General features: G+C 36.4%; 1 protein-coding gene across 3 annotated transcripts; it reads right to left on the reverse strand.

The window, feature by feature from the left end:
- Positions 1-4,364: 4,364 nt before the first annotated feature.
- On the reverse strand, positions 4,365-26,151 carry LOC115919983. Of its 3 annotated transcripts, XR_004062104.1 has the most exons (4): positions 25,844-26,151; positions 24,486-24,757; positions 16,841-16,842; positions 13,200-13,210 (listed from the first exon to the last, which is right to left on the reverse strand). XR_004062104.1 is itself a non-coding variant. In XM_030974756.1 (3 exons), exons 1-2 carry the CDS (start codon positions 26,091-26,093, stop codon positions 24,519-24,521), a joined length of 489 nt encoding a protein of 162 aa, XP_030830616.1. In that variant the 5' UTR covers positions 26,094-26,148; the 3' UTR covers positions 4,365-4,623; positions 24,486-24,518. The 3 variants fall into 3 exon arrangements, 2 of the variants coding, with proteins under 2 accessions (XP_030830616.1, XP_030830617.1); XM_030974756.1 differs by lacking the exons at positions 13,200-13,210; positions 16,841-16,842 and adding an exon at positions 4,365-4,623 and having other exon boundaries at positions 25,844-26,148; XM_030974757.1 differs by lacking the exons at positions 13,200-13,210; positions 16,841-16,842 and having other exon boundaries at positions 24,108-24,757; positions 25,844-26,149.
- Between the last annotated feature and the right edge of the window lie 696 nt (positions 26,152-26,847).

The following is a 26,847-nucleotide window of genomic DNA, read 5'->3' on the forward strand; positions in this document are numbered from 1 at the left end:
TATTTACCCAGGGTAACCCCATCAGTGAGTAAAACACTGTTATATATTCATTTATTCATATTACTTTCCCATTACACACAATATACCTTGTTTTCTAGCAAGACTGCTGGATTTACTGGACCGGTATCCACTGCAAAAATGCAGGTGTTCAAGCAACACAACTGATATATCGGACTACTTGGATAGATACAATTTGCTGTTATTATCACTTGTGTGAGTAACATCTAGATAAAGCACACACTCAGTATACTATTTATATGCTTACATATGCCTACATTATTGTGCATGTTTGGTTTGTCAGCCATTTTAATTATAGTTGGAGAGGAGAAAATCAAACTAATAAAAGAAATTTTCTTTGTTTGCAGATAAAAGAGCTAAGGTAAACAATTTGTATACTTTGATGATAAGAATTAAGAAACTGCATAATAATAATAAGTGATGAAGTGGGATTGGCATCTAGTTCGCATCCGGCAGTCATCGGTTTTGGAATCAGCGCCCTCGATTTGCCCAAAAAACATCAAGCAACATGATAAATGTCCTTAGAATTAAACGTTTTCATGATTCGGCGGCCATCTTGAATTTTCAAGGTTTCAGGTATGGCCTTCATCGCATTTGGATTCAGCACCCTCGAACTGACGCGAAAACATCAAATAACATATTCAATGGCCAGAGAATAAGCGTTTTCATTATTCGGCGGCCTTTTTGAACTTTCGCGTTTTACGAGAAATGCTGAAGGTTTTGCGTCTGCCACTCATCGGATTTGGTTGGATTCAACACCCTCGAATTGAGAAGAAAACATCAAATAACCTGTTAAACGGCCAAAGAATAAGCGTTTTCATGATTTGGCGGCCATTTTGGCGGCCATTTTGAATTTTCGCGTTTAACGAGAAATGCTCAAGGTTTTACGCCTGGCACTCATCGGATTTGGATTCAGCACCCTCGAATTGAGAAGAAAACATTAAATAACCTGTTAAAACGGCCAAAGAATAAGCGTTTTCATGATTTGGCAGCCATTTTGAATTTGTGCGTTTTACGAGAAATGCTCAAGGTTTCGCGTCTGGCACTCATCGGATTTGGAATCAGCACCCTCGAATTGACTAGAAACCATCAAAAAATATTGTATATATATATTTAAAAAAAAAAAGGTTCCTTGCACTCTAGCCTGGACTAATAATAGGCAATGGCAAGCTAGCGACCTATTTTGACCAAATTACGGTGGGTAAAGTTTCAAAAGTCAATGGGACATGAGGGTTCCAATGAAAGAGCTAGTGTCAACGTACGTCGGGGTGGATGTGCTTTTCGTTTAAACAAAAAATTAATTTGTAGCGATTTTGGGGGGTAAAATTTAATAGGCTAACATGTTAGGCTGCTGGCCTCTGACGATAGGGGGCGTTGTCCAATGAGGCTATTCGAAGCCATATGAATGGTAAAGCATTATTGTTAAGTGTCTATGAGTAATTATAAATGATTAATTGTGTTATGAATATGAAATATTAAGTATAAGGAAGCCTAGTAATTACTAAAAATATCACAAATAGAGTAAATCGTACTAAAAGAAAAAAAATCACGAATGACAAGACGAATGTTATACAGGCCAGGGTACATACACATGAAGAACTTCACAAATATAATTATGGTATCCTTAGTTGTAAACTATTTTTGAATGTACACTGAATTTTGTAATTGGATTTTATTTTATTTGCTTTCTTTCTTTGTTTCCTTTTTCCTCTTCTCTTTCTTACTTTTCGTCTCCTATTTATTTTTCTTCACTTTATTCCTTTCATCATGATATCAATTTCGCTACTATATCTCAATTTTATATTCGCCTATTTTACATTGGACTATTTGAATGTATTTTATATTGGTAAATTTGAGATAAATCAGCTTTTACCCGTGACTTTAATTTTTTAATGACATGACGTTGTCGATTCAATTCAACTCAATACAATTTTTAAATGTTTTTGAAATTTTAGAGCCCTTTACTCAGTCATGGGGCGTCAAGCATATGATATTCTTCCACATTGAAATGAAAATATTTAGAAAGTGCGACAATACTTTTACTATATAATAAATCACCTTTAAAAGATGGAAAGAACTGATTTTTAATATGCAATATCTAATTCCTTTAGACAAGATTGCTATAACGCTAAGGATCGCCATTGATTTGAATGACTTCATTGGTATGAATCATTCAGGAGCACACTTTACACTTAATTTCCTAGCAATCTGGATATAATAATATATTATAATTAGGAACAAAATAATGAGGATAAGATACCTCAGATAATAATTGCAATCTAAAAAATGAACGCGAACAAATCAGGTGAATAAGAAGACCATGGATAATTATTCTGACAAACTTATTACATGCCTTACTCCCACTTAATACAGATACAGAAGAAGAAAAAAACAGAGATTTCTTTTTATTGTCCTCAATATGCCCGGTTTGAATAGAAGGTCGAACCCAATCTCGCTAATAGAGGTTACACACCTGTGGTAAGTTCATGGTTAACAAATTGGGTCTTCTATACAGTTTCAAGTGAAAAGTTGGAAATTTGAATTATCCCTAATAATCTTATCATAAAAGCTATCTGAAACAATTTATCCCAACATATCATCTTATAAAGGAGGGGGTAATAAAGTTTATCTCTTTTTCGTTATCCTAATGCAATCTGTACACGTATACTGTGGAAAGGGATGTTTAAAATATCAGAGAAAGAGAGGAATCATTACCGGTACTCATGAAGTTGAACTACGTTTATCCTGATTGATTTTGAAAATAGGGAATTTTTTTTTTTTGTGGGCATGATTTGTATTCGTTCATTTAGTTAGAATGTGGTAAACTTCATGGAATGAGAAAGTTGCAATCGGCTTTCCGTAGATCAGTGAACTAAAATATGCCCACTTATACCGTGACTAATTTTTTTTCTTTCTTCTTATTTCGTTCTTTCTTTTTTCTTGTTCGTTATCTTCTATCAAAAAATTGGTTATCGTTATCGGTGAGAAGGGACTATCCAAAAAAATATTTTGGATTTAGAAGTAATGCACGTTAAAGGTATTTCTCACCGAGCACGTACACAATTATACTCAGCAAAAGCCCATACCTTTACCACAGCAATCTTTCACACTAAATAGAAGAAACTTCATGGTATGGTGAATCATACTTCCTCAAAAAAACGTGATGAAATCGTATCACAAAGATTACCTGTAATAATATAGATTCCTGTGCATGTCTTATTCAATACGTCATCATAGATGAGGGCAACCACGTCATGGGTTCCTATGGACACACTGCTTCCAAATGGGGAACCTCCTAGTGTAAGACTAACCGAGACACCACCTCCGTGATATCTGTAACTACTTGCAGATTTGGTGACGTCATCCAGGCGCGGATCCAGGATTTCTTAGGGGAGGGGGCCCAACTTTTTTTTTTTTTTGCTCCCGAAAATTTGAAAATCGCGCCGGCCGAAAAGTCGCTTGTTTGGGGGGGGGGGGGGGGGGGGGGTGGGGGGTACAGAGCACTTTTTTTTTTTTTTTTTTTTTTTTTTTTTTTGCTCCCGAAAATTTGAAAAAACGAGCCGGCCAAAAATTCGTTCAGTGGGGGGGGGGGGGGGGGGGGGGGGGGGGGGGGGGGGGGGGCTTACCCCCCAAAAAGGTAAAAATCACGTGATTTTACATGATTTTTTTCTCAAGGGGGGAGGGGGCCCGGGCCCCTCGGGCCCCCCCCCCCCCTGGATCCGCCACTGACGTCATCTGCTCCGAAATCTGGGTTAAAGGTATACGTCGCCTTGTTCACATCTGTGCTTACATTGCGATTCAAGTCTGGATAATTCACAGGCAACTCTGTAACTGCCAAAATATCCAAAATGTAAAAAAATGAAGACAAAAATTAGTTAATTTTGACAATTATTTGTATATGTGTATAATAAATGATATCCTAAATTGAATCTCAATGCAAATATAAACAATCATATTTTTGCTGGATGGGATGCTTTCACGATATGCCACAAACTGTGCATTTCTTGCCTTATCCATAATTTTGCAACTGTTTTGGAGGAACGTTGTGACTTTTGTGGAACGATTATATGACACAAGACTATTATGATGAAAATACATATATTTTACTACTAGGGCATGATAAAAGGCGTACGTGAGTTCTCTATGTCGAATGGTCAAGTAACTGCATTTTGGCAATCAACCATTACAAACCATTTTGAAACGCTGAATTGAGTGACTAAATAAGGCTCTGACTTGGACTGATAATACACGATGTATGTGCTGAATTAAATATCATAGTACTTTATTTAACGGCCACCTAAAAATGGCCGGGAACAAGCATTAAATGTTCATACTTACGTGTGTTCTCTACATAGAAGAGACAAGTAGCTACATTGTGACAAGTATCTTCTGCGAACAGTGTAACAGGTGTGTGTCCTGGAGGGAACAAGTCTCCGTCCTTACCCGTTGTGACGTTGTACGAGACACCACTTGGGTCATAGTTATCATCCACGTTGGTGTATTCGCTTCCAAAACCCAGTCCGAGAAAGGAATTTACTAGGAAAAGTTTTGTCGTTACATTTGAACATGTCACATTTGGTGGATCCATGTCAAACGTACAAGTGTCTGGAAGTGGAATAATTAAAAAAGAACGGACCGTGTCAGCAATAAAACTGTGTATCACAGAAACAAGTCTGTTTCCCATATTTACAGTCGTTTTTTATGTAATCAAAACAAACCTTCGCGTGCAGGCGCGCCTGAAGCAGTTTGGGATGGGTGGGGGGGGGGGGGCAAACGTTCCAGGGGGCTCACCTTCCAGGGACAATGACGTAATGAGCAACAACAACAACTAAAAGTCGGGGGGGGGGCAGCAGAAAATTCTGAATCACCACCACTTTTACATGTCCCCCAGGAATGTTTTTCGAAGTGGAGTAATAGGGACTTTTTAGATTCTGCACGACGAGAACGCGGACTGCCTTTTAAGGCAATGTGACGTCACTGCCAGTGCCTTAAAAGGACGTCACATTGCCTTTAAAGGGCGGTCTACGTTCTCGTCGTGCAGAATCTAAAAGTCCCTAATAACGATCAGGTAGAGCGTAGCAAGCGTAAATTCCCGTAGGGTCCAGGGGCTGAGCCCCCGGAAGCTCAGGGTTTTTAGGCATTAAATTACAGTCAGATGAGCATATTTAGATACCTTAATTGTGAACTGGCAGGTCACAAATTTGCAGGGGGGTTCAGGGGGCAGAGCCCCTGGAAGCTTAGCGGTTTTAGGTATCTTAATTATGGTCAGATGACCATCCAGGGGCGCGCCGTAGGGCCCTTGGTGGGGTTCAAGGGGCAGAGCCCCTGAAAGTTCAGGGGTTTTAGGTATTTAATTACGGTCAGATAAGGAGCCAAGGGCCCTCTTTAAGGCCCTTGTTAGGAAGCCCGGAGGTTTTAGGTATTTAATTACGGTCGGTCAGATAAGCATCCAGGAACCCTCTTTTACGCAATTGTTGGGGTCCAAGTAGTCTAGAATATTCTAGCGCGGTTCTCGGGGATATCGCAGTCACTAAGGATCTTGCCATCACTCGGCTTAACGCTTATAGTCGGCGAATAACAAAAATCAATTAAGGGTCCAGAACTAGACTAGGGTCCAAGGAGGTAGAGCCCCCGGAAGCTCAGGGGTTTAAGGTATTTCATTACGGTCAGATAAGGAGCCAAGGGCCCTCTTTAGGGTCCATGGTGGGGTAAAGGGGGCGCACCCCCAACCAGATTAGCATATTTTGTTACCTCATTTGTGACATTTTGACATTTCTCTCTTTTTTTTTCTTTTGCTCTTTAACACCCTTTTTCAAAAAAGGGGGAGGGGTTGCGCTGAAGCCCCCGAGTCCCGACGTTCAGCAGGCCCTGACATGCAGGCTTCTAAGGCACCTTGGATTAATTCGAGTGGCAGTAAACACGCGGCTTTATGCAACGCGGTCTAGTTTGCGTGAAAGCCACAATCGTCCGCACCCCTCTATTCAAAAGCCGGATGCGAAAATCCCGTGTAAAGGTGCGTCCGCTTCAACGACTTAAGAACATAGCATGACCTACTCGTAGTGTTTTCAACCGTTACCAGTTGACCGCCCTCTATAGTCTGCCATGTAACTCTCAAATTATGCAGGGGCCGCGGAAGCGGGTGGCTGGGTCTTTTTTTTTAGTACACACGTTTCATGTTCAGACCTCCCCCCTACTCTCAAAAACGCTCCGCGGCCCCTGCTTTTTAGGGTCAGAATTCAGATTCCCTTCCGGAAAGGAATAACTTATTAATAAAAATTACTTATCACACATTTATACAAGTCATACATTAATGCTTTTTCTTCCTTTGATATGTTTTGCTTTGTTGTAGCTTCATTTGTCTCGTTTTCGTTTCCAAACTTCATTAATCTGTGTTGGGTTATCTTAAACAATATTTGACTTCTGGAACATTTATAAACTAATGGGCAATACGCTTGACTAATCATGAAAAGATCGTTTAATATCTATAAATGAATGGCGCAAAATATGAGCTTTTTAAATGAAAGCGCCGTAAAAAAATAAGTAACAACAACAACAGCAGCAGATTTCATTTTTTCTTTTATCCTCAAGCGAGGTTTTTATTTCCATAATTTCAATACATATTTACATTAATTACTCAATGATTGAGTGAAACGAGTGAAACATTACATACAAAATTAAAGTATACACAACAATTCTACCAGCTTAGTATTATTTTCTTTGATTGCACAATCATGCCTAAAAAAATCTTACCAACGACTCAGACTAGACAATCGTTTTAACGTAACATTTTATCAACGAAGAAAGATAGATATTATATTTAGAGTTCAGAAATAAACAATATGAAATAAAACAATAGGAATGATCGAGAGGAAGAAAAAATCAAAGGTTTGTCCCCAGGTATATGAAATGAAAAGAATCTAACACAGTTACACAGGTAATAAACAAATTTGAAATAAGTGGTGAAGTGTGACGTTATCAATAATCTATGTTTTGAATTTCTCAATTTTTCTTAATTTTCCGAAAGAGCATCAAAAATAATGTCCTAATATTTATAACAGTATTGGCTGAGATATGACAATCTGAATAAATATATTTCCTATGGGAACTCAGTGTTATTTGCTCTGGCTCCTAATGATTTTATCTCGGACATTCAACGTTGCCTTTGCCCAACTCCGCGCATTAAACAGTAGTTTATTGATTAGACACCCTCCCCAGTCCCCACCCCCCTTCCCCTCTCCCCTCTCTATCAAACTCGCCTTTCATGCTATGGTAATACGTTGCGTTAACATTTCATGCGCCATTATGTTAGTGATTGTGATAGATTTTGAGCGAAAGAATGGTAATTAGATGGGAAAAAAGTATTAAACAGGGAAACAAGACACACAAAATCATATTGCCAGTTGAGGTTGACATAAAAGCAAGCGAAGGAAGATGGCTTTCATATTTAGAGTTCAGAAATAAACAATATGAGTGAGAGGGGTTGGAGAGACAAAAAGTTGGACGAAGTCTGTACTGTATTCATCATTATGATATTTGTCTCTCTAATCACCCCCCCCCCCTCCCCTGGGCTTTTTTGTTTGTCTTTCTGTTCTGTTTGTTTATGTATTTTCGCCTAAGTATAATGTCCGACGTATATTAATACCTTCAATATAGCATAGTAAACATTTTTTTGTCATATCAGTTTGATGCAACAGAGATTTATATTTAAAAGTTTACTTCTGATAATTATTATTGTACTGTTATATTCTTCTCTCCGTTCATTTTAGCTTCTTCTGAATGTTTACGTTATATTTCTTAATCTCTTGATGAAATATAAACACCAGAAGCTAGTATTTAGTGGATGCAAACAAAACATTGCAACTGATGGGTTCGAAAATCAATAACATGAATAGACTTCCTGCTTTTTCACTGCAGATCATAACAAAGCGAATGAAAATGGGCAGACCGTAGTTCAGATAATCCGGCTATTGTTTTCTATCATTGGAACAATCCACCCGCTCCATCTTCTCACGCAAACAGGCCGGTGAATGGACTGTCGTTGTTGTTGTTGTTTTATTTAGGCAATTCAGTCAGTTTATGACCATTATTGCTGAATAATATGAACAATTGTGTTTTAAATTCTAATTTACGTATATGCACTCACATAATATGCGTGTATATTATGAATAATATATAAATAATATTTGTTTTTAAGATATATAATTATATATTACATTTCTTGGTCACGCTTTGCTTAAAATAGATTATGATTATGTCCGTGATACGGACAGAATGAATTGAATGTGTATTTTTATATTGCAAGCAAATGGCGGAATAGAAAACAATATAAAATATGAAGATGGAAACGACATTGGCAGATATAGACAAAGAGAGACAGACAGACAGAGAGAGAGGGAGAGAGAGAGAGAGATGAGAGAGAAAGAGAGAGAGAGAGAGGTGGAGATGAGAGAGAGAGAGAGAGAGAAAGAGAGAGGTGAGAGAGAGAGAGAGTGAAAGAGAGAGTGAGAGAAAGTTAGACGCTTCATTATAATTGTACTACAGTACTATCATTATTAATATCATTTTCATTATTATCTTTGTAATCATTCTAAAAACAACGGGGAAAAACTCTAGAAGTTTGTCTATTTAAGAATAGAAGCAATATCTTTCGTGCTGGTATGGTGGCCCTGAAAAGGGCCGTTTGGTTATGATTTCAGGAAGAAGAAGATGAACTCTTTTCATTCCTGCGCAGTTTTCGACATTTTCCGTTTACTGCATCACGAATGCGGCGGAGATTCATCGGGGCATCGAAGCGAGGAAATGATTTCCTAACTTGCGATTGAATCGCCTTGAACCGATCGTCGTCAGCGAGGGAATCAAGCGGGGGCTCCATGTTTCGATCGCCCTTGTAGCTGAAGTTGATGAGCTCATCGGGCTGGATGACCATGCTCAAGAGTTTCAGAAGGAGGGCTCTGCCAGTGGTTGCTAGATGAATCGCCCGCTGGAACCGTCGCTTGTCGACAGGAACTGCATGCTGGGTATCGCCTATCAGGGTAATCGACTCGTCGCCTTCAACAGCTAATTTATAGGGCTGACCCCGCTCCGTTGTCTGCTTTGAGCGTTCCACGACTACCTTATGGAGTTCCACCAGGAGAGTCTCAATCCTCGACACTTTATCTTTCATTTTGAGTTCGGCTTCAATAGCGTTCAGCTTAGAATCGTTGGTCTGCTGACTAGAGGCTGCTCCGATGTCTTCATCCCTCCATGACGTCTCAGATAGACTCATCCTCAGATTTAAACATTTTGATGATTTCAATAAATACAGCACGTATACAGGGTATAGATGCGGCAAGGATCAGGCAATGGAATATAAAAAATATTGAATATAATTACAGCGTTAAACTTAAAACTTAAAGAACAAAACGACACTGAGGCAAAACAAACGAGAAACAAAATTTGTCATTTCTGAGTAATCTATAACTGATTTCTAAGGAGTCAATAACTGGTCAACAAAACAAAATGAAATGAAATAAAGCACAGAGGTTTATATCAAAGAAGACAATGTATAAATAAATAGAAAGAATAATTCAAATATGCTTCAAAACACTATCATGTTGTCTTGCGAATAATATCTGCTTATACTGTTGATGAATAACGTTGCCATATTTCTATATTAATTATTAAAGGTTTATATAGAAACAAGGGATTTTAAGTTTAACTATGAAATATTTTCAAATGAAACAATATACATGTATATGTATAATGCGAGTTCTAAGGAATGATATATTTACGAAAAAATGATATGAAAAATATGTATAGACAATGTATCATGCTGAAAGTTACTTCCATATCCAAGAAAGTGTATGAAAGTACTTCCTACCTCACCATCCATGCAATTTGCCATGCAAACACCAGAAAATTGCGAAAAATAGGCTCTACAATACACTTGAAAATGGGAAGGAGTTTCGAGGCTTCAGTGCGGGCACACCCCCGCCCAAACCAAATCTGAGTAATAATAATAATCATATTTAGCTTTTATATAGCGCTTAAAGAGATAGTTCAGTTCTGTTACAGAGGGCGCTACACAAAATAATTTATAGTGAGATAATGAAAACCTGAATGTCAAATTTGAAAAAAAAACATAGTTTTTAAATGACAAAATCATCTTTGTTTAATCGAAATTGGTTCAGAGACGGCTGAAATATAACGATTTCTAATACTTGTGTACCACCAAAAATATAAGATATTTGAAAAATTTGAAGAAAAAAAAACGTTTAAAAAACGAAAAAAACGCCTTTTACGTCGTATTTCAGCCAATTCCGATGTTGGCCTTTTTGTTGGCATTTTCATGTTGCTTTTATTACCTACAACTAGCTGGCCCATGTATTGTTATTTTAATTAAACAATTAATTAACTATCACCGTGTTTTTTTAAAAAAGGGTAGCTGAATTGGTATCGTATATTGGCTAAATTTCACACATTTTGGGGTCTAAAATTACCTCCATAGCAATTTTAGGTTCTAAAAGGGCACTAAAAAAGTCATACATGTAGATAAGAATAAGAGCAATAACCATGCACGTTGAAGGCATTTGCGGTCTGAACTCAACTATCCCTTCAATACAAGCGTTACAAAATACCCGGTCATTGGATACAGTGCCCCCCTCCCGGGATACAAACACCTAAAGCTAGTATTAAGTGGATGCATACAAAACATTGCAGATCACTGCAGATCATGACAAAGCGAATGCAATGTGGGCAGACCGTAGTTCAGATAATCCGGCTATTGTTTTCTTTCATTGGAATAATCCCCCAGCTCCATCTTCACACACAAACAGGCCGGTGAATGGGTTTTTGTTGTTGTTGTTTAGCAAGTCAGTTTATGACCATTATTGCCGAATACTATGAACAATTTGTTTTGAATTCAAATTCAAGTATTTATACTTACATTATATGCTTGTATAAATAAACATGAATAATCTACACAAATATATATATATATTTATAAGATATATTATTATAATGATTTTCTTTGGTCACGCTTTGCTTGAACTAGATTATGATTGTACTATGTCCATCGTACAGACATAATGAATTGAATTTGTACTTTCTTTATATTATATTGTTTTCTATAATACAAGCTTGAATAGAAACACATAATAAATACTTGAATTTCTATAATATTATTCATTACTTGACTGAATGGCAAAGTGATCGCGATCAATATCAAGTCATACATATTATGTGCATTATATAGTTCATAACGCTTTCTTTCTTACAAGTACTCCAACAAAGCTCCAAAAGCTTATTGACAGAAGTAATATACATCGGACATTATTCCAAAGCACAAAAGGGTTATCTATAGAAGAAGGAGGACAACATTATAAGAGAAAGAATAACGATTTCTCTTTTATTTATACAAACATTAACAGCATAAATACCCTTACAAAAACAGAATAAATCTTGAAGAGAGAGAGACAAGAAAAATGTGAAAAGGACCCAACAAATAAAAATAAATAAATAAGAAGATTCTAGAGCGGAAGATGATGGGGAAAACGTAATAGTTTGGTAGTATTGGCAAATTTTGACAATAATAGTTTGTAAGTAAATTAACAAAGTATATACAGACAAAAACGACACAAAATATTTGAAAGATTTTAGAACTATACCGGTATATAGAATGATTATACGAAAAGAGTTATGTCTGAGGCCTATTTACATCTATGTTACGTAAGAGAAACAATGAACTTGGGCAAAGGTAGAGTTCGTTGTCATGGTTATAAACTCGAACAAAGGAAGGGCGGATTATGAGGTACTAGGGTGCTTGCCGTCATGAGATTTCTTCAGGGCGAGCGCGGATTACGCTGCTCCCAATGAATTACCAGCAGTATCAGAATTTCATATGAAAGAAAAATGGACATGCTTATGAAAAAAAAAACGATTATAATGAATAATATGAAAGTACAACAAACAGGAGCAATTGGTAATGTTAGTGTATATGTTGCACGATTGGAGAAATAAAGTATCTTGAATCTTGTGCAAGAGTATTGATTTATTCTAATAAGATTTTTTTTTCTGTTGTGAGCAAAATTAACGCTAATTTCTAAACGAATATCAATCAATGATTTGTTACCTTCCTTCCATTACCCCAACCTAACAACAAACAAAGAAAAGCCGGATACACATTCGTATACTTGGGGGAGGGAGGAAGACAAAAAATGTATAATGAGTGCAGTTTTCACATTTTAATGAGATTTATTGAATGGAAGAGTAAAATCAACCCAAATTTTTAAACGATTATAAACGAATTTTTATAATTCATTGCTTTCCTTTCATTATTCATTACCCTCCCCATCTAAATAATGATAATAATAATAATATGATGATGATTATAATGATAATAATAAGCCGGAGAAACACTAGCGTACGGGGGGGGGGGCACGGTGCAGAATGCGGATATAGAGGCAGACTGCACCCATAATGGGTGGCCAGTGAAGAAACAAAATAGAGAGTGGGGAGAAAAGAGAGAGAAAGAGAAGAGAGAGAGGAAAAAGAGATGAACAGGAGCAAGAGAAAATGTTTTCTTTGGAGAGGGCTTTATACCAAGTTCAAAGAAAAAAATAATATTTAAAACCTTCCGTAAAATGTGTTTTGCCTCTATGAGTAAAATGACAATGGAATAGCATAGTCTCCAAACAAGAATTCATGAATCAACACATTGGCTTTATGGCCAGCACGTAATTGTTTTAAACGGCGAGAGCTCCCTCTGCGGCTAAACTAAGTTATTTAGCTTAGCTTGAGTTCGTGTCCAATTAGCACTGTACTCTGTATGTTTGGAATGGATCATTATGCACAATAAAAACACGGTAAACACCGTTTAAAAGGGTTGTTTACAAGTTATAAGACCTGTTTAAAAATTCAACAAGCTGTTGTATTGTAATGAACTGTTAGCATTTTAAACAATTACGTTTTATCTGTGTATATATAACCGAATGAATTTTTAAAGTAGATTTTTTTCGGGGAGGTAACTTGGAGGTGTCAATCTAAACACATTATGGGAGCCCCATTCAAATTTAATTCTCCAGCATTTAATGGAAATAAAGACTAGTGTTTTTTTTTCTCTCTCGCCAGTATAAACAATTGCGTGCTCGCCATAACGCCAAGTGTTGATTCATGAATTCTTGTTTGGAGACTATGCTATTCCACTGTCATGTAACTCATAGAGGCAAAACACATTTTACGAAAGTTTTTAAATATTATTTTTTTCTTTGAACTTGGTATAAAGCCCTCTCCAAAGAAAATATTTTCTCTTGTTCCTGTTCATCTCTTTTCCTCCCTCTCTTCTCTATCTCTCTCTTTTCTCCCCACTCTCTCTTTTGTTTCTTCACTGGCCACCCATTATGGGTGCAGTCTGGCTCCCTATCCGCATTCTGCCCCGTGCCCCCCCCCCCTCCCCCCGTACGATAGTGTTTCTCCGGCTTATTATTATCATTATAATCATCATCATATTATTATTATTATCATTATTTAGATGGGGAGGGTGATGAATAATGAAAGGAAAGCAATTAATAATTATAAAAATTCGTTTATAATCGTTTAAAAATTTGGGTTGATTTTACTCTTCCATTCAATAAATCTCATTAAAATGTGAAAACTGCACTCATTATACATTTTTTGTCTTCCTCCCTCCCCCAAGTATACTAATGTGTCTCCTGCTTTTTGTTTGTTTGTTAGGTGGGGGTAATGGAAGAAAGGTAACAAATCATTGATTGACATTCGTTTAGAAATTAGCGTTAATTTTGCTCACATCACAACAAAAAATCTTATTAGGATAAATCAATACTCTTGCACAAGATTCAAGATTACGATTCAAGATACTTTATTTCTCCAATCGTGCAACATATAAACTAACATTATCAATTGCTCCTGTGTGTTGTACTTTCATATTCTTCGTTATAATCGTTTTTGTTTTCATAAGCATGTCCATTTTTCTTTCACATGAAATTCGGATACTGCTGGTACTTCGTTGGGAGCAGCGTAATCCGCGCTCGCCCTGAAGAAATCTCATGACGGCAAGCACCCTATAGTACCTCATAATCCGCCCTTCTATTGTTCGAGTTTATAACCATGACAACGAACTCTACCTTTGGCCACGTTCATTGTTCCTCTTACGTAACATAGATGTAAATAGGCCTCAGACATAACTCTTTTCGTATAATCATTCTATATACCGGTAGTTCTAAAATGCTTTCAAATATTTTGTGTCGTTTTTGTTTGTATATACTTTGTCAATTTACTTACAAACTATTATTGTCAAAATTTGCCAATACTACCAAACTATTACGTTTTCCCTATCATCTTCCGCTCTAGAATCCTATTATTTATTTATTTATATTTGTTGGGTCCTTTTCACATTTTTCTTGTCTCTCTCTCTTCAAGATTTCTTCTGTTTTTGTAAGATTATTTATGCTGTTAATTTGTGTATAAATAAAAGAGAAATCGTTATTCTTTCTCTTATAATGTTGTCCACCTTCTTCTATAGATAACCCTTTTGTGCTTTGGTATAATGTCCGATGTATATTACTTCTGTCAATAACATACAATGTACGTATAATTTTATTTTGATGCAACAGAGATTTTTATTTTTATTTAGGAGTACGTCGAATCGTGATCTCATTTAAAACCTTTGTACACGGCACGCGCGGGTACACCGTACGATGCATGAGCCTTGACCTTATATGGTCATTGACGCCTATTCATGGAACGGGCCTATTATTGAAAAGCTTATATAGTATATAGTACAGTCTCGCTCGACCTAGCGCTCTCAGCTCAGGTCACTCATGCGTACGTATACAGGGTACCAGGTCGGCCTATTATTGAGGAGATTAGCTAGTCTCGATATAGTCCATCCCATTGTTTCAATTCAAGATTGTCGGCTTTATTTACTTATCGTGCTATAAAGTGTCGGAGTTTTGCTATTGAGTACAGCTTTTTGATTTTCATGATAGTTGGTTGCACAAATTAGTTCTCAATTCTTTGCTTATAACTGCTCTTTATCTATGTAAGATAGTATCCCCCCCCCCAGCTCTGATTCTTTCTTTAGTTTGTCTCTTTTTGTTTGATTATATCTTTGTGCTAAAGTATAACGTCAAGTTTATGTTATAATAATTAATCTCAAGGAAGGGATGGTGTCGGCATACAAACAAATGGCCGCGGAATAGACAACATTATGAAAGATGAAGATGGAAAACGACATAGACAGAGAGACAGACGGACAGAGAGAGACAGAGAGAGAGAGAGAGAGGGGGGGGGGAGGAGATAGAAAGTTGGACGTAGTCTATACTGTTCTTATTATAGGATTTCCTGGTCAAATTCGCGTGTTTCTCATTCGAATTCATTTACTTTGCATTTAAGTTAGCGCAGATCGGCTTTGCCATGCCAATTATCATTCAATTTTCCAGTTTTTGTATTTAATTTAGGATTTTGGTCGAAGGGTTTCATAGATCTGTCATTCAATTTAGAAACTGCTCAACTAGCATTCAAATTAATATTCACTTGTCTAAGCGTAATTTTTATTATTCAAATTAACACCTGTCATTCGTATTCGTAATATTGTTAGTCAAGTTAGGAATGTTAGGGGGAAGAATTGCAACAAACTTTTACAGTTTTTAAATAATGCAGTTAAAATGCATGCTTTGCCATTGGGCTCTATTAGCTGTTATTCCATTTATTTATTTTCAGGACAATGCAGATGGGTGTAGTCAGACATAAAGTAAAGAAGGGGCGAAATCAAGGGATATGGCATTTCTGCTCGGACATGTTCATATACCCGGGAAAGGTGGGGGTACCCTCTATCGCCCCTTTTTACTACAGACTCAGAATTTTACAAAAGTAATTCACATCGTCTCTTATACCCAGCACACGTACCCCTCTGTTTTTCTAAAAGAGTTTCATAGTTTACTTGCCCGCAATCAGATCGATGGCTAAAGACATGGCTAAATAATGAATCATGTTCCAATTCTTGACTCTAGTTCCTACCCCAGTCACAATATTGTACCCTTCTTCCATAATGAAATTATGATGAAATTATGATAAATTTATGATGAAACAAAAGACAAACAACTTCCTTACATGAACATTTACAAATATACTGAGACCATCAGGTCCGTAGATGCAAGTCGTTTTTTTCTTCTTAACAATCAAACTTAAATGCTGATGAATATCAGATAAATCTAATAAGTATAAGTGTATAAATGCAAGAAAATGAAATATGATGAAATACACATGAAAAAACAATCTTGAAAGAAAAAGAATGAGCTATAAAAAGTGTGTAATAAACGAGAAATGTATATTGACCATCAATTTAGGTGCACAAAGTGCTAATTTGAATGCTACAAATTATGAATTAGAATGCTAAAAGTACACCGTCGCGTTGTCAGAAAGTCGTGTTGCGCCAAATCGAATGACCAAATAGCGAAAGAAGCACATTGTTCATTAATTTGAATGAAACATACGTAGATTCTAACAAAAATTCCATAGATTTGAAAACTAGAAAAGGGAATATAAACCCGAGATATACCTGACTGCACTAAAACCGTCGAATTTGAACGCAAGACAAATTAATTTGAAAGACAAACTCGCAAATTTGGCCCGCGGGAAATCCTATATTATCATATTTTTTCTGACTGACTCCCCCCCCCCCCCCCCTAGCTCAGATTTTTTCTTTCCATTTTGTTGTTTTGTTTGTTTATATCTTTGGGCTAAGGTCCCCGCCCGCTTCCTTTTTGGGGGCCGCCTCCTATTTTTTTTGAATTTTTGTTTTCAAGAAAAAAAACATGAAAAACACTGCTAAAATGGATCTATATCTCAGTGATTTAAAAAAATAAAAATAAAAAATATCGTAGGCGATCTTGAAAAATAGCCCGACTGTCAGGGAAAATGTACCGAGCGGCCATTTTAAGCGGCCATTTTGAAGGAAAAAAAAAGAAAAAAAAAAGGGCCTCCTCCGTCCTATTTTTCGAAAAAAAACAGGACGCTAAACGTGTTTTGTTTTTTATTTGGCCTAACAGAAAAGACCCTGATGGCAAATCATGCATTTAATTTTTTTTCTTCAAACTGTAAACGTGTGTTGCATTTCTTCCCCCTAACATTCCTAATTTGAATAAACATAATTCGAATACGAATGACAGGTGCTAATTTGAATGATAAAAATGACGTCTCGACAAGTGACGATTAATTTAAATGCTAGTTGAGCAGTTTCTAAATTGAATGACAGATCTATCAAACCCTTCGACCAAAATTCTAAACTGAATACCAAAACGGGAAAATTGAATGATAATTGGCATGGCAAAGCCGATCTGAGCTAACTTAAATGCAAAGTAAGTGAATTCAAATGACAAAATAGCGAATTTCGCCGGAAAATCCTATAATAATTAATCTCAAGGAAGAGATGCTGCCGGTGTACAAGCAAATGGCGGAATAGAAAACATTATCAAAAAAGGTGAAGATGGAAAACGACATTGCCAGATAGACAGAGTGACAGAGATAGAGAGAGAGAGAGGGAAAGAGAGAGAGAAAGAGAGAAAGAGGGAGAGAGAGAGAGAGAGAGAGAGAGAGAGAGAGAATGATGGGGGGGGGGGGGGGGAGGCGGGAGAGATAGAAAGTTGGACGTAGTCCGTCCTATATTTATTTATATATTTGTCTCTCCGATCACCCCCCCAGCTCTGACTCCCCCCTTTAGTCTGTCCTTTTTTTAAATAGATATCTTTTCGCTGAATTATAATGTCCGACATATAATAGCATTGTCAATATAGCATAATAAACATTTTTTATATCAATTTGATGCAACAGAGATTTTCATTAAAAAGTTTTACTTTGTAAATATAATGATTGTACAGTATAAATATTCTTCGCATTTCGACATTGTCAGCCGCTCGTTTTCTATTTCGCGTCCTATAATAACTATAAGGTTTAATAAATTGTGTACATCATCATTATGTTATGATAATTTATCTCAAAGAAGGAATGGTGCCGGCAAACAAGCAAATGGTGGAACAACATTGGAAGATAGACAGAGAGACAGACATACAGAGAAAGCTACCGAGCGAGAGGTAGAGGGAGAGGGAGAGAGAGAGACCTGACACACATAAATAGAGAGAAAAATCATTTCTTATAATTATCTATTTGTCTGTGAAATTCTATCTTATTACATATTCTTGTCCATTCCTTTATCGTGCATGATTGTTGTCTTTGAATGATTGTTTCATATATTTATGAGTATGTCGGAACGTGATCCCATTAACAAATTTAAAAAACAGCAACGACACCTGCAAAAACAACAAGATCCCCTACCCCCCCCCCCCCTCAAAAAGAAAACAGGGTCATACATGTAGTACATACAAGGATCAGTTCATTGTCATTCAATTATACCCTTACCTTACTTCCGCTCTTCTATTGTAGGAGTTAATAACGACCATGACAACGACCTACCTCCACAACTTTAATTGTTCCTCTTACGTAACTAAGCTGTGGGATCATGGGCCGAAGACAAAGACATAGCTCTTTTCGCATATTCTATATAGGTCCCAAATACTTGCAGACATTTCTGTGTCGGTTTTATTTGTATGTACTTTGTCAATACATATACTTAAAAACTATAATTGTCAAAACTTGGCAATATATTCAAATAGCACCTTTACATAAGCATGCTCAAAACGCTTTTTACATTAGCAAATTAAAAAAAAAAAAAATTATTTTGCTCTCCAAGCAATACTTACAAACTATTTTGTTTTCCCTATATCATCTTTTTAGAGAGCGAAATAGAGAGAAAGAGAGAGAAAGACAGAGAAAGACAGACAGATAGACATATATAGATAGATAGAGAGAGAGAAAGTTGGGTGCATCGTATAGTCTGTACAGTATTATGCTATTTTGTCTCTCCTTTCACCCCCCCCCCCGTTCTGGATTCTTCTTTAGTTTCATTTTATCATGTTTATATCTTTTCGATAAAGTATAATGTCCGACAAATTATTATAACCGTCAATTTAGGCTGATAAACTATTTCATATTAATTTGATGCAACAGAGATTTACATACAAATCTTTTACATTTTATATATTGTGTATTTTTCTCATAAAATTGAGTATCTAAATAAAAAGAGATGAAGAAGAAGAAGAGGGAGAAGACGAAGAAGAACAGCAAGAAGAAGAACAAGAAGAAGAAAAAGAAGGGGGAATAAGAGTGAGAAGAAGAAAGAAAAGATGCGGAGGAGAAAGAAGAACAAAACAAGAGAGAGACAGAGAGAGAAAGACAGACAGACAGACAGAGAGAGAGAGAGAGAGGGAGGGAAAGTTTGGCGCATCGGTATATAGTCTGTACTGTATTTATTTATTATTATGCTATGTTGTCTCTCCTTTAACGGTGAGTTTGATAGAGAGGGAAAGGGAAGGGAGGGGGGGGGGGGGGTCTAGTAACAAAAGGGAAGCGTAAACCCGTGTATAGTTCGTGACATCCGATCAATAAAGTACTGTCTAATGCGCGGAGTTGGGCAAAGGCAACGTTGAATGTCCAAGATAAAGTCATTAGGAGCCAGAGCAAATAACACTGAGTTCCTATAGGAAATATATTTATTCAGATGGTGATATCTTAGCCAATACTTCACATATTCAATTGTTATCAATATTAGGACATTATTTTTTATGCTCCTTCGAAAAATAAAGAAAAAATTGAGAAATTCAAAACATAGATTATTGACGACGTCACACTTCACCACTTATTTTTAATTTGTTTATTACCCGTGTAACTGTGTTAGATTCTTTTCATTTCATATACCTGGGGACAAACCTTTGATAGACTTTTGGTCTTTTTTTGTTCCTCACATTTTTATATAACTTCAAGTTGATTGTGTTACTGAATTCTCTCCCACGATTTTTTTTCTATTGTTTTGTCTTAATTCATCTCCTCAGTACCTCTCTTTTTCCTTCCTCTCGATCACTCCTATTGTTTCATTTCATATTGTTTATTTCTGAACTCTAAATGTAATATCCATTTTCTTCGTTGATAAAATGTTACGTTAAAACGATTGTCTAGTCTGGGTCGTTGGTAAGATTTTTTTAGGCATGATTGTGCAATCAAAGAAAATAATACTAAGCTGGTAGAATTGTTGTATATACTTTAATGTTTATGTTATTTTTCACTCGTTTCACTCAATCATTGAGTTAATAATGTAAATATGTATTGAAATGATGGAAATAAAAACCTCGCTTGAGGATAAAAGAAAAAATGAAGGCTGCTGCTGTTGTTGTTGTTACTTTTTTTTACGGCGCTTTCATTTTGCGCCATTCATTTATAACTATCAAACAATCTTTTCATGATTAGTCAAGCGTATTGCCCATAAGTTTATAAATGTTCCAATAGTCAAATATTGTTTAAGATAACCCAACACAGATTAATGAAGTTTGGAAACGAAAACGAGACAAATGAAGCTACAACAAAGCGAAACATATTAAAGGAAGAAAAAGCATTAATGTATGACTTGTATAAATGTGTGATAAATAATTTGTCTTAATAAGTTATCCCTTTGAGGAAGGGAATCTGAATTCTAACCCTAAATAGCAGGGACCGCGGAGCGTTTTTGAGAGTAGGGGGGGGGGGAGGTCTGAGCATGCGAACAATCTATAAACCCCTTTTTTGGAGCTTTTATGAAACGTGTCTACTAAAAAAAAGCCCTAGCCACCCGCCTTCGCGGCCCCTGCATAGTTTGAGAGTTACATGGCCTATAGAGGGCGGTCAACTGGTATCAGTTGAAAGCAATATGAGAAAGTCGTGCACTGTTCTAAAGTCGTTGGAGCGTACGGTCTTTTGTGCGGGATTTTCGCATGGCGTCTTCTCAATAGAGGGTTTCGGACGATTGTGGCTTTCACGCAAACTAGGCCGCGTTGCATAAAGCCGCGTGATTACTGCCACTCGAATTGATCCAAGGCGCCTTAGGTTAAAAACACGCGGCTTCTCGCACATGAGAATTAATCCAAGGCGCCTAAATAAGCACATTTTTTGGCCGGACTGTAAATTTGGGAATGTGTTATTTTCCAAGAAACGCATAAGAAGGTACGATTTACAAAAAAATTGAGAAAAAATACCGGAAAATCATGTCATTTCAAGCAATATTTGTTATCACTGGTATAGAATTAGAAATACCCCATTAGTATGCCAGTGTTCAGGGGCTCATGTCTTCTCACTTCTATAATAAAAAAACACACACGCTTTCCTATCCTCTCACACTAGTTCTACGATATGCACGTATCGCTATATAAAATACACCATTGATAGATATAGGGTATGCGGAATGTTTAGGAAAATTTAATTCCTGTTAACTTTTCTTTTCCTCGAATGGAATATAATTTGTATGTGATTCAATTCAAGTTTTATTATTTTTATGTTGTTTTTGGTTAAAAAATACAAACCATCTTTACTCCTTTACTGTTTTTTTAATTTTGTTTTAGGAGGGGGGGGGGGGGGTTAACCTGCGTTTTACCCCCACTATTTTGGTTGGGGGGGGGGGGGGCAGGGGTGCGCTAAGGTAAACAATTTGTATACTATGATGATACGAATTAAGAAACTGCATAATAGTAAGTGATGTAGTGGGGATTGGCATCTAGTTCGCATCCGGCAATCATCGGTTTTGGAATCAGCGCCCTCGATTTGCCCAAAAAACATCAAGCAACATGATAAATGTCCTTAGAATTAAACGTTTTCATGATTCGGCGGCCATTTTGAATTTTCAATGTTTCAGGTATGGCCTTCATCGCATTTGGATTAGGCATCCTCGAACTGACAAGAAAACATCAAATAACATATTCATTGGCCAGATAATAAGCGTTTTCATGATTCGGCGGCCATTTTGAATTTTCGCGTTCTACGAGAAATGCTGAAGGTTTTGCGTCTGGCACTCATCGGATTTGGATTCAGCACCCTCGAATTGAGAAGAAAACATCAAATAACCTGTTAAACGGCCAAAGAATAAGCGTTTTCATCATTTGGCGGCCATTTTGGCGGCCATTTTGAATTTTCGCGTTTAACGAGAAATGCTCAAGGTTTTACGCCTGGCACTCATCGGATTCGGATTCAGGACCCTCGAATTGAGAAAAAAACATTAAATAACCTGTTAAAACGGCCAAAGAATAAGCGTTTTCATGATTTGGCGGCCATTTTGGCGGCCATTTTGAATTTTCGCGTTTTACGAGAAATGCTGAAGGTTTTACGCCTGGCACTCATCGGATTCGGATTCTGCACCCTCGAATTGAGAAGAAAACATCAAATAACCTGTTAAAACGGCAAAAGAATAAGCGTTTTCATGATTTGGCGGCCATTTTGTATATTTGCGTTTTACGAGAAATGCTCAAGGTTTTGCGTCTGGCACTCATCGGATTCGGAATCAGCACCCTCGATTCGACTAGAAACCATCAAAAAATATTGTATATATATAAAAAAAAAAACATGGTTCCTTGCTCTCTAGCCTGGACTAATATAGGCAATGGCAAGCTAGCGACCTATTTTGACCAAATTACGGTGGGTGAACTTTCAAAAGTCAATGGGACATAAGGGTTCCAATGGAAGAGCTAGTGTCAACATACGTCGGGGTGGATGTGCTTTTCGTTTAAACAGAAAATTAATTTGTAACGATTTTGGAGGGTAAAATTTAATAGGCTAACTTGTTAGGCTGCTGGCCTCTGACGATAGGGGCGTTGTCCAATGAGGCTATTCGGAGCCATATGACTGGTAAAGCCTTATTGTTAAGTGTCTAGGAGTAATTATAAATGGTTAATTGTGTTATGAATATGAAATATCAAGTATAAGGAAGCCTAGTAATTACTAAAAATATCACAAATAGAGTAAAAAAAAAATCACGAATAGAGTAAATCTTACTAAAAGAAAAACAAATCACGAATGACAAGACGAATGTTATACAGGCCAGGGTACATACACATGAAGAACTTCACAAATATAATTATTTATTTATTTATTTATTAGTCTTTTTTTAGTAGGGTGGCTCCATCATTAGTTCAATACTGTTTTCCGTGGAGGCCCTACAACATGAATACAAAATTAACAAACATATTGAAAACAAACAATCCAAATCGAAACAAAGTGAATTAAGTTACAACATCCTTAGTTGTAAACTATTTTTGAATGTACACTGAATTTTGTAATTGGATTTTATTTTATTTGCTTTCTTTCTTTGTTTCGTTTCCCCCCCCCCTCCTCTTTCTTACTTTTCCTCTCCTGGTTATTTTTCTTCACTTTATTCCTTTCATCATGATATCAATTTCACTACTATATCTCAACTTTATATTCGCCTATTTTACATAGGACTATTTGAATGTATTTCATATTGGTAAATTTAAGATATATCAGCTATAATATTCTTCCACATGGAAATGAAAATATTTAGAAAGTGCGACAATTCTTTTACTGTATAATAAATCTCCTTTAAAAGATGGAAAGAACTGATTTTTAATATGCAATATCTAATTCCTTTAGACAAGATTGCTATAACGCTAAGGATCGCCATTGATTTGAATGACTTCATTGGTATGAATCATTCAGGAGCACACTTTGCACTTAATTTCCTAGCAATCTGGATATAATAACATATTATAATTAGGAACAAAAGAATGAGGATAAGATACCTCAGATAATAATTGCAATCTAAAAAATGAAATTTGAATTATCCCTAATAATCTTATCGTAAAAGCTATCTGAAACAATTTATCCCAACATATCATCTTATAAAGGTTGGGGTAAGTTCATGGTTAACAAATTGGGTCTTCTATACAGTTTCTAGTGAAAAGTTGGAAATTTGAATTATCCCTAATAATTTTATCATCAAAGCTATCTGAAACAATTTATCCTAACATATCATCTTATAAAGGTGGGGGTAATAAAGTACATCTCTTTGTCGTTATTATAATGCAATCTGTACACGTATACTGTGGAAAGGGATGTTTAAAATATCAGAGAAAGAGAGAAATCATTACCGGTACTTATGAAGTTGGACTACGTTTATCCTGATTGATTTTGAAAATAGGGAATTGTTTTTTTTTTTCTGGGCATGATTTGTATTCGTTCATTTAGTTAAAATGTGGTAAACTTCATGGAATGAGAAAGTTGCACTCGGCGTTCCGTAAATCAGTGAACTAAAATATGCCCACTTATACCGTGACTGTTTTTTTTTCTTTCTTCTTATTTCGTTTGTTATCTTCTATCAAAAAATTGGTTCTCGTTATCGGTGAGAAGGGACTATCCAAAATATGTTGGAGTTAGAAGTAATGCATGTTAAAGGTGTTTATCACCGAGCACGTACACAATTATACTCAGCAAAAGCCCATACCTTTACCACAGCAATCTTTCACAATAAAATAGAAGAAACTTCATGGTATGGTGAATTATACTTCCTCACAAAAACGTGATGGAAATCGTATCACAAAGATTACCTGTAATAATATAGATTCCTGTGCATGTCTTATTCAATACGTCATCATAGATGAGGGCAACACGTCATGGGTTCCTATGGACACACTGCTTCCAAATGGGGAACCTCCTAGTGTAAGACTAACCGAGACACCACCTCCGTGATATCTGTAACTACTTGCAGATTTGGTGACGTCATCTGCTCCGAAATCTGGGTTAAAGGTATACGTCGCCTTGTTCACATCTGTGCTTACATTGCGATTCAAGTCTGGACAATTCACAGGCAACTCGGTAACTGCCAAAATATCCAAAATGTAAAAAAATGAAGACAAAAATTAGTTAAAGCGACTCGGTAACATTGTTGAAGGTTGATGAAAAAAAATTGCTTAATTTTTGTATAAAATGTTACTTAATATTTTCCTTCTACTATACTAACCCTCTGACATGCAAAAAATCCTGAACAAATTCTCAAACCACAAAGATATCTATGGTTTTCTATGAGGGCGTCGATGTAAGGCACCCTCTAACAGTGATTAACAGTTAATTCTCCCAACCATTTTTGAATTTTCCCAACCGTTTTTCCATGAGAAAAATACATAATACAGGCTATACAAATCTTAACTGTCTGGAATGGAATGTAGAGCCATTTTATTTCTTTGTGACGATTTACATTCACCTAAAATGTAATCAAATTGTCCTTGTCTTGATGCTGAACAGGCTTTGACAAGTAGCAGAATAGAAGTAGAATAATATAGTTGGGAGAATTAAGGAATCGATCAGATCAGTTTTTCCCAATTTGTATCATGAATGATCCGTTATCACTCAAATTGTCAGATTATCTTTAATTGTACATCTAGCATTGGAGTCACTACCTTAGCGTCACTATCTCTCATCTGAACAATGTTACACAGTCCCTTTAATGTTGATAATTATTTGTATATGTGTATAATAAATGATATCCTAAATTGAATCTCAATGCAACTATAAACAATCATATTTTTGCTGGATGGGATGCCTTCACGATATGCCACATACTGTGCATTTCTTGCCCTATTCATAATTTTGCAACTGTTTTGGGGGAACATTGTGACTTGTGGAACAATTATATGACACAAAACTATTATGCTGAAAATACATATATTTTACTAATAGACTAAGCATGATGAAAGGCGTACGTGAGTTCTCTATGTGGAATGGTCAAGTAACTGCATTTTGGCAATCAACCATTACAAACCATTTCGAAACGCTGAATTGAGTGACTAAATAAGGCTCTGATTTAGACTGATAATACATGATGTATGTGCTGAATTAAATATCATAGTACTTTATTTAACGGCCACCTAAAAATGGCCGGGAACTAGCATTAAATGTTCATACTTACGTGTGTTCTCTACATAGAAGAGACAAGTAGCTACATTCTGACAAGTATCTTCTGCGAACAGTGTAACAGGTGTGTGTCCTGGAGGGAACAAGTCTCCGTCCTTACCCGTTGTGACGTTGTACGAGACACCACTTGGGTCATAGTTATCATCCACGTTGGTGTATTCGCTTCCAAAACCCAGTCCGAGAAAGGAATTTACTAGGAAAAGTTTTGTCGTTACATTTGAACATGACACATTTGGTGGATCCATGTCAAACGTACAAGTGTCTGGAAGTGGAATAATTAAAAAAGAACGGACCGTGTCAGCAATAAAACTGTGTATCACAGAAACAAGTCTGTTTCCCATATTTACAATCGCTTTTTATGTAATAAAAAAAAACCTTCGCGTGCAGACGCGCCTGAAGCAGTTTGGGATTGGTGGGGGGGGGGGGGCAAACATTCCAGGGGGCTCACCTTCCAGGGACAATGACGTAATGAGCAACAACAACAACAAACTAGACTTTAAATCGTCACTCAGACGAATTAGGTGATACGTATGATAATGGTTTACATAACGAATAATGCATTACACGATATATTATTTTATAAAATGCTTTTCCTATTATGATCTATCCATATGTCAAGTTTAAATTGCGTCCCCTTGATCAGGGATCTAGGGAAGATAGATTAAAACAATATATGACCTTTGACCCTGTACAGTAACCAGTTACACTTTTGACTCTAATTTACATCATGAAGAACACATTTTGACGATTTTATCTTATTCAAAGAAATGAAAATGTAATTGATAAAAGATTATCATCATGATAATAATGATCATGATGATAATGATCATGATCATGAGCGCGATCCTGACATCTTATTACAAAAATGAGGGTTGATTTAGATAGCATAAAGTCTCAGCGACAACATACTCAAAAATCAACAAAATCCATGCAGAAATAACGGCGACATTGCTCGTAAAAGACAGGAATGTAGAATCCAGATTTGAGAAAAAGTCATCT

This window comes from Strongylocentrotus purpuratus, unplaced genomic scaffold (assembly GCF_000002235.5).
Source record: "Strongylocentrotus purpuratus isolate Spur 01 unplaced genomic scaffold, Spur_5.0 spur5_scaffold_7, whole genome shotgun sequence".
NCBI classification, from domain to species: domain Eukaryota; kingdom Metazoa; phylum Echinodermata; class Echinoidea; order Camarodonta; family Strongylocentrotidae; genus Strongylocentrotus; species Strongylocentrotus purpuratus.

What these genes read in the sequence shown, in the direction of transcription:
- LOC115919983 (XM_030974756.1), bottom strand. Translation starts at nt 26,093, where the DNA reads ATGGATCCACCAAATGTGTCATGTTCAAATGTAACGACAAAACTTTTC. An exon ending in CTTCTATGTAGAGAACACAC is followed by an intron (nt 24,758 to 25,843) that starts GTAAGTATGAAC and finishes ATATTTTGGCAG; the next exon opens with TTACCGAGTTGCCTGTGAAT.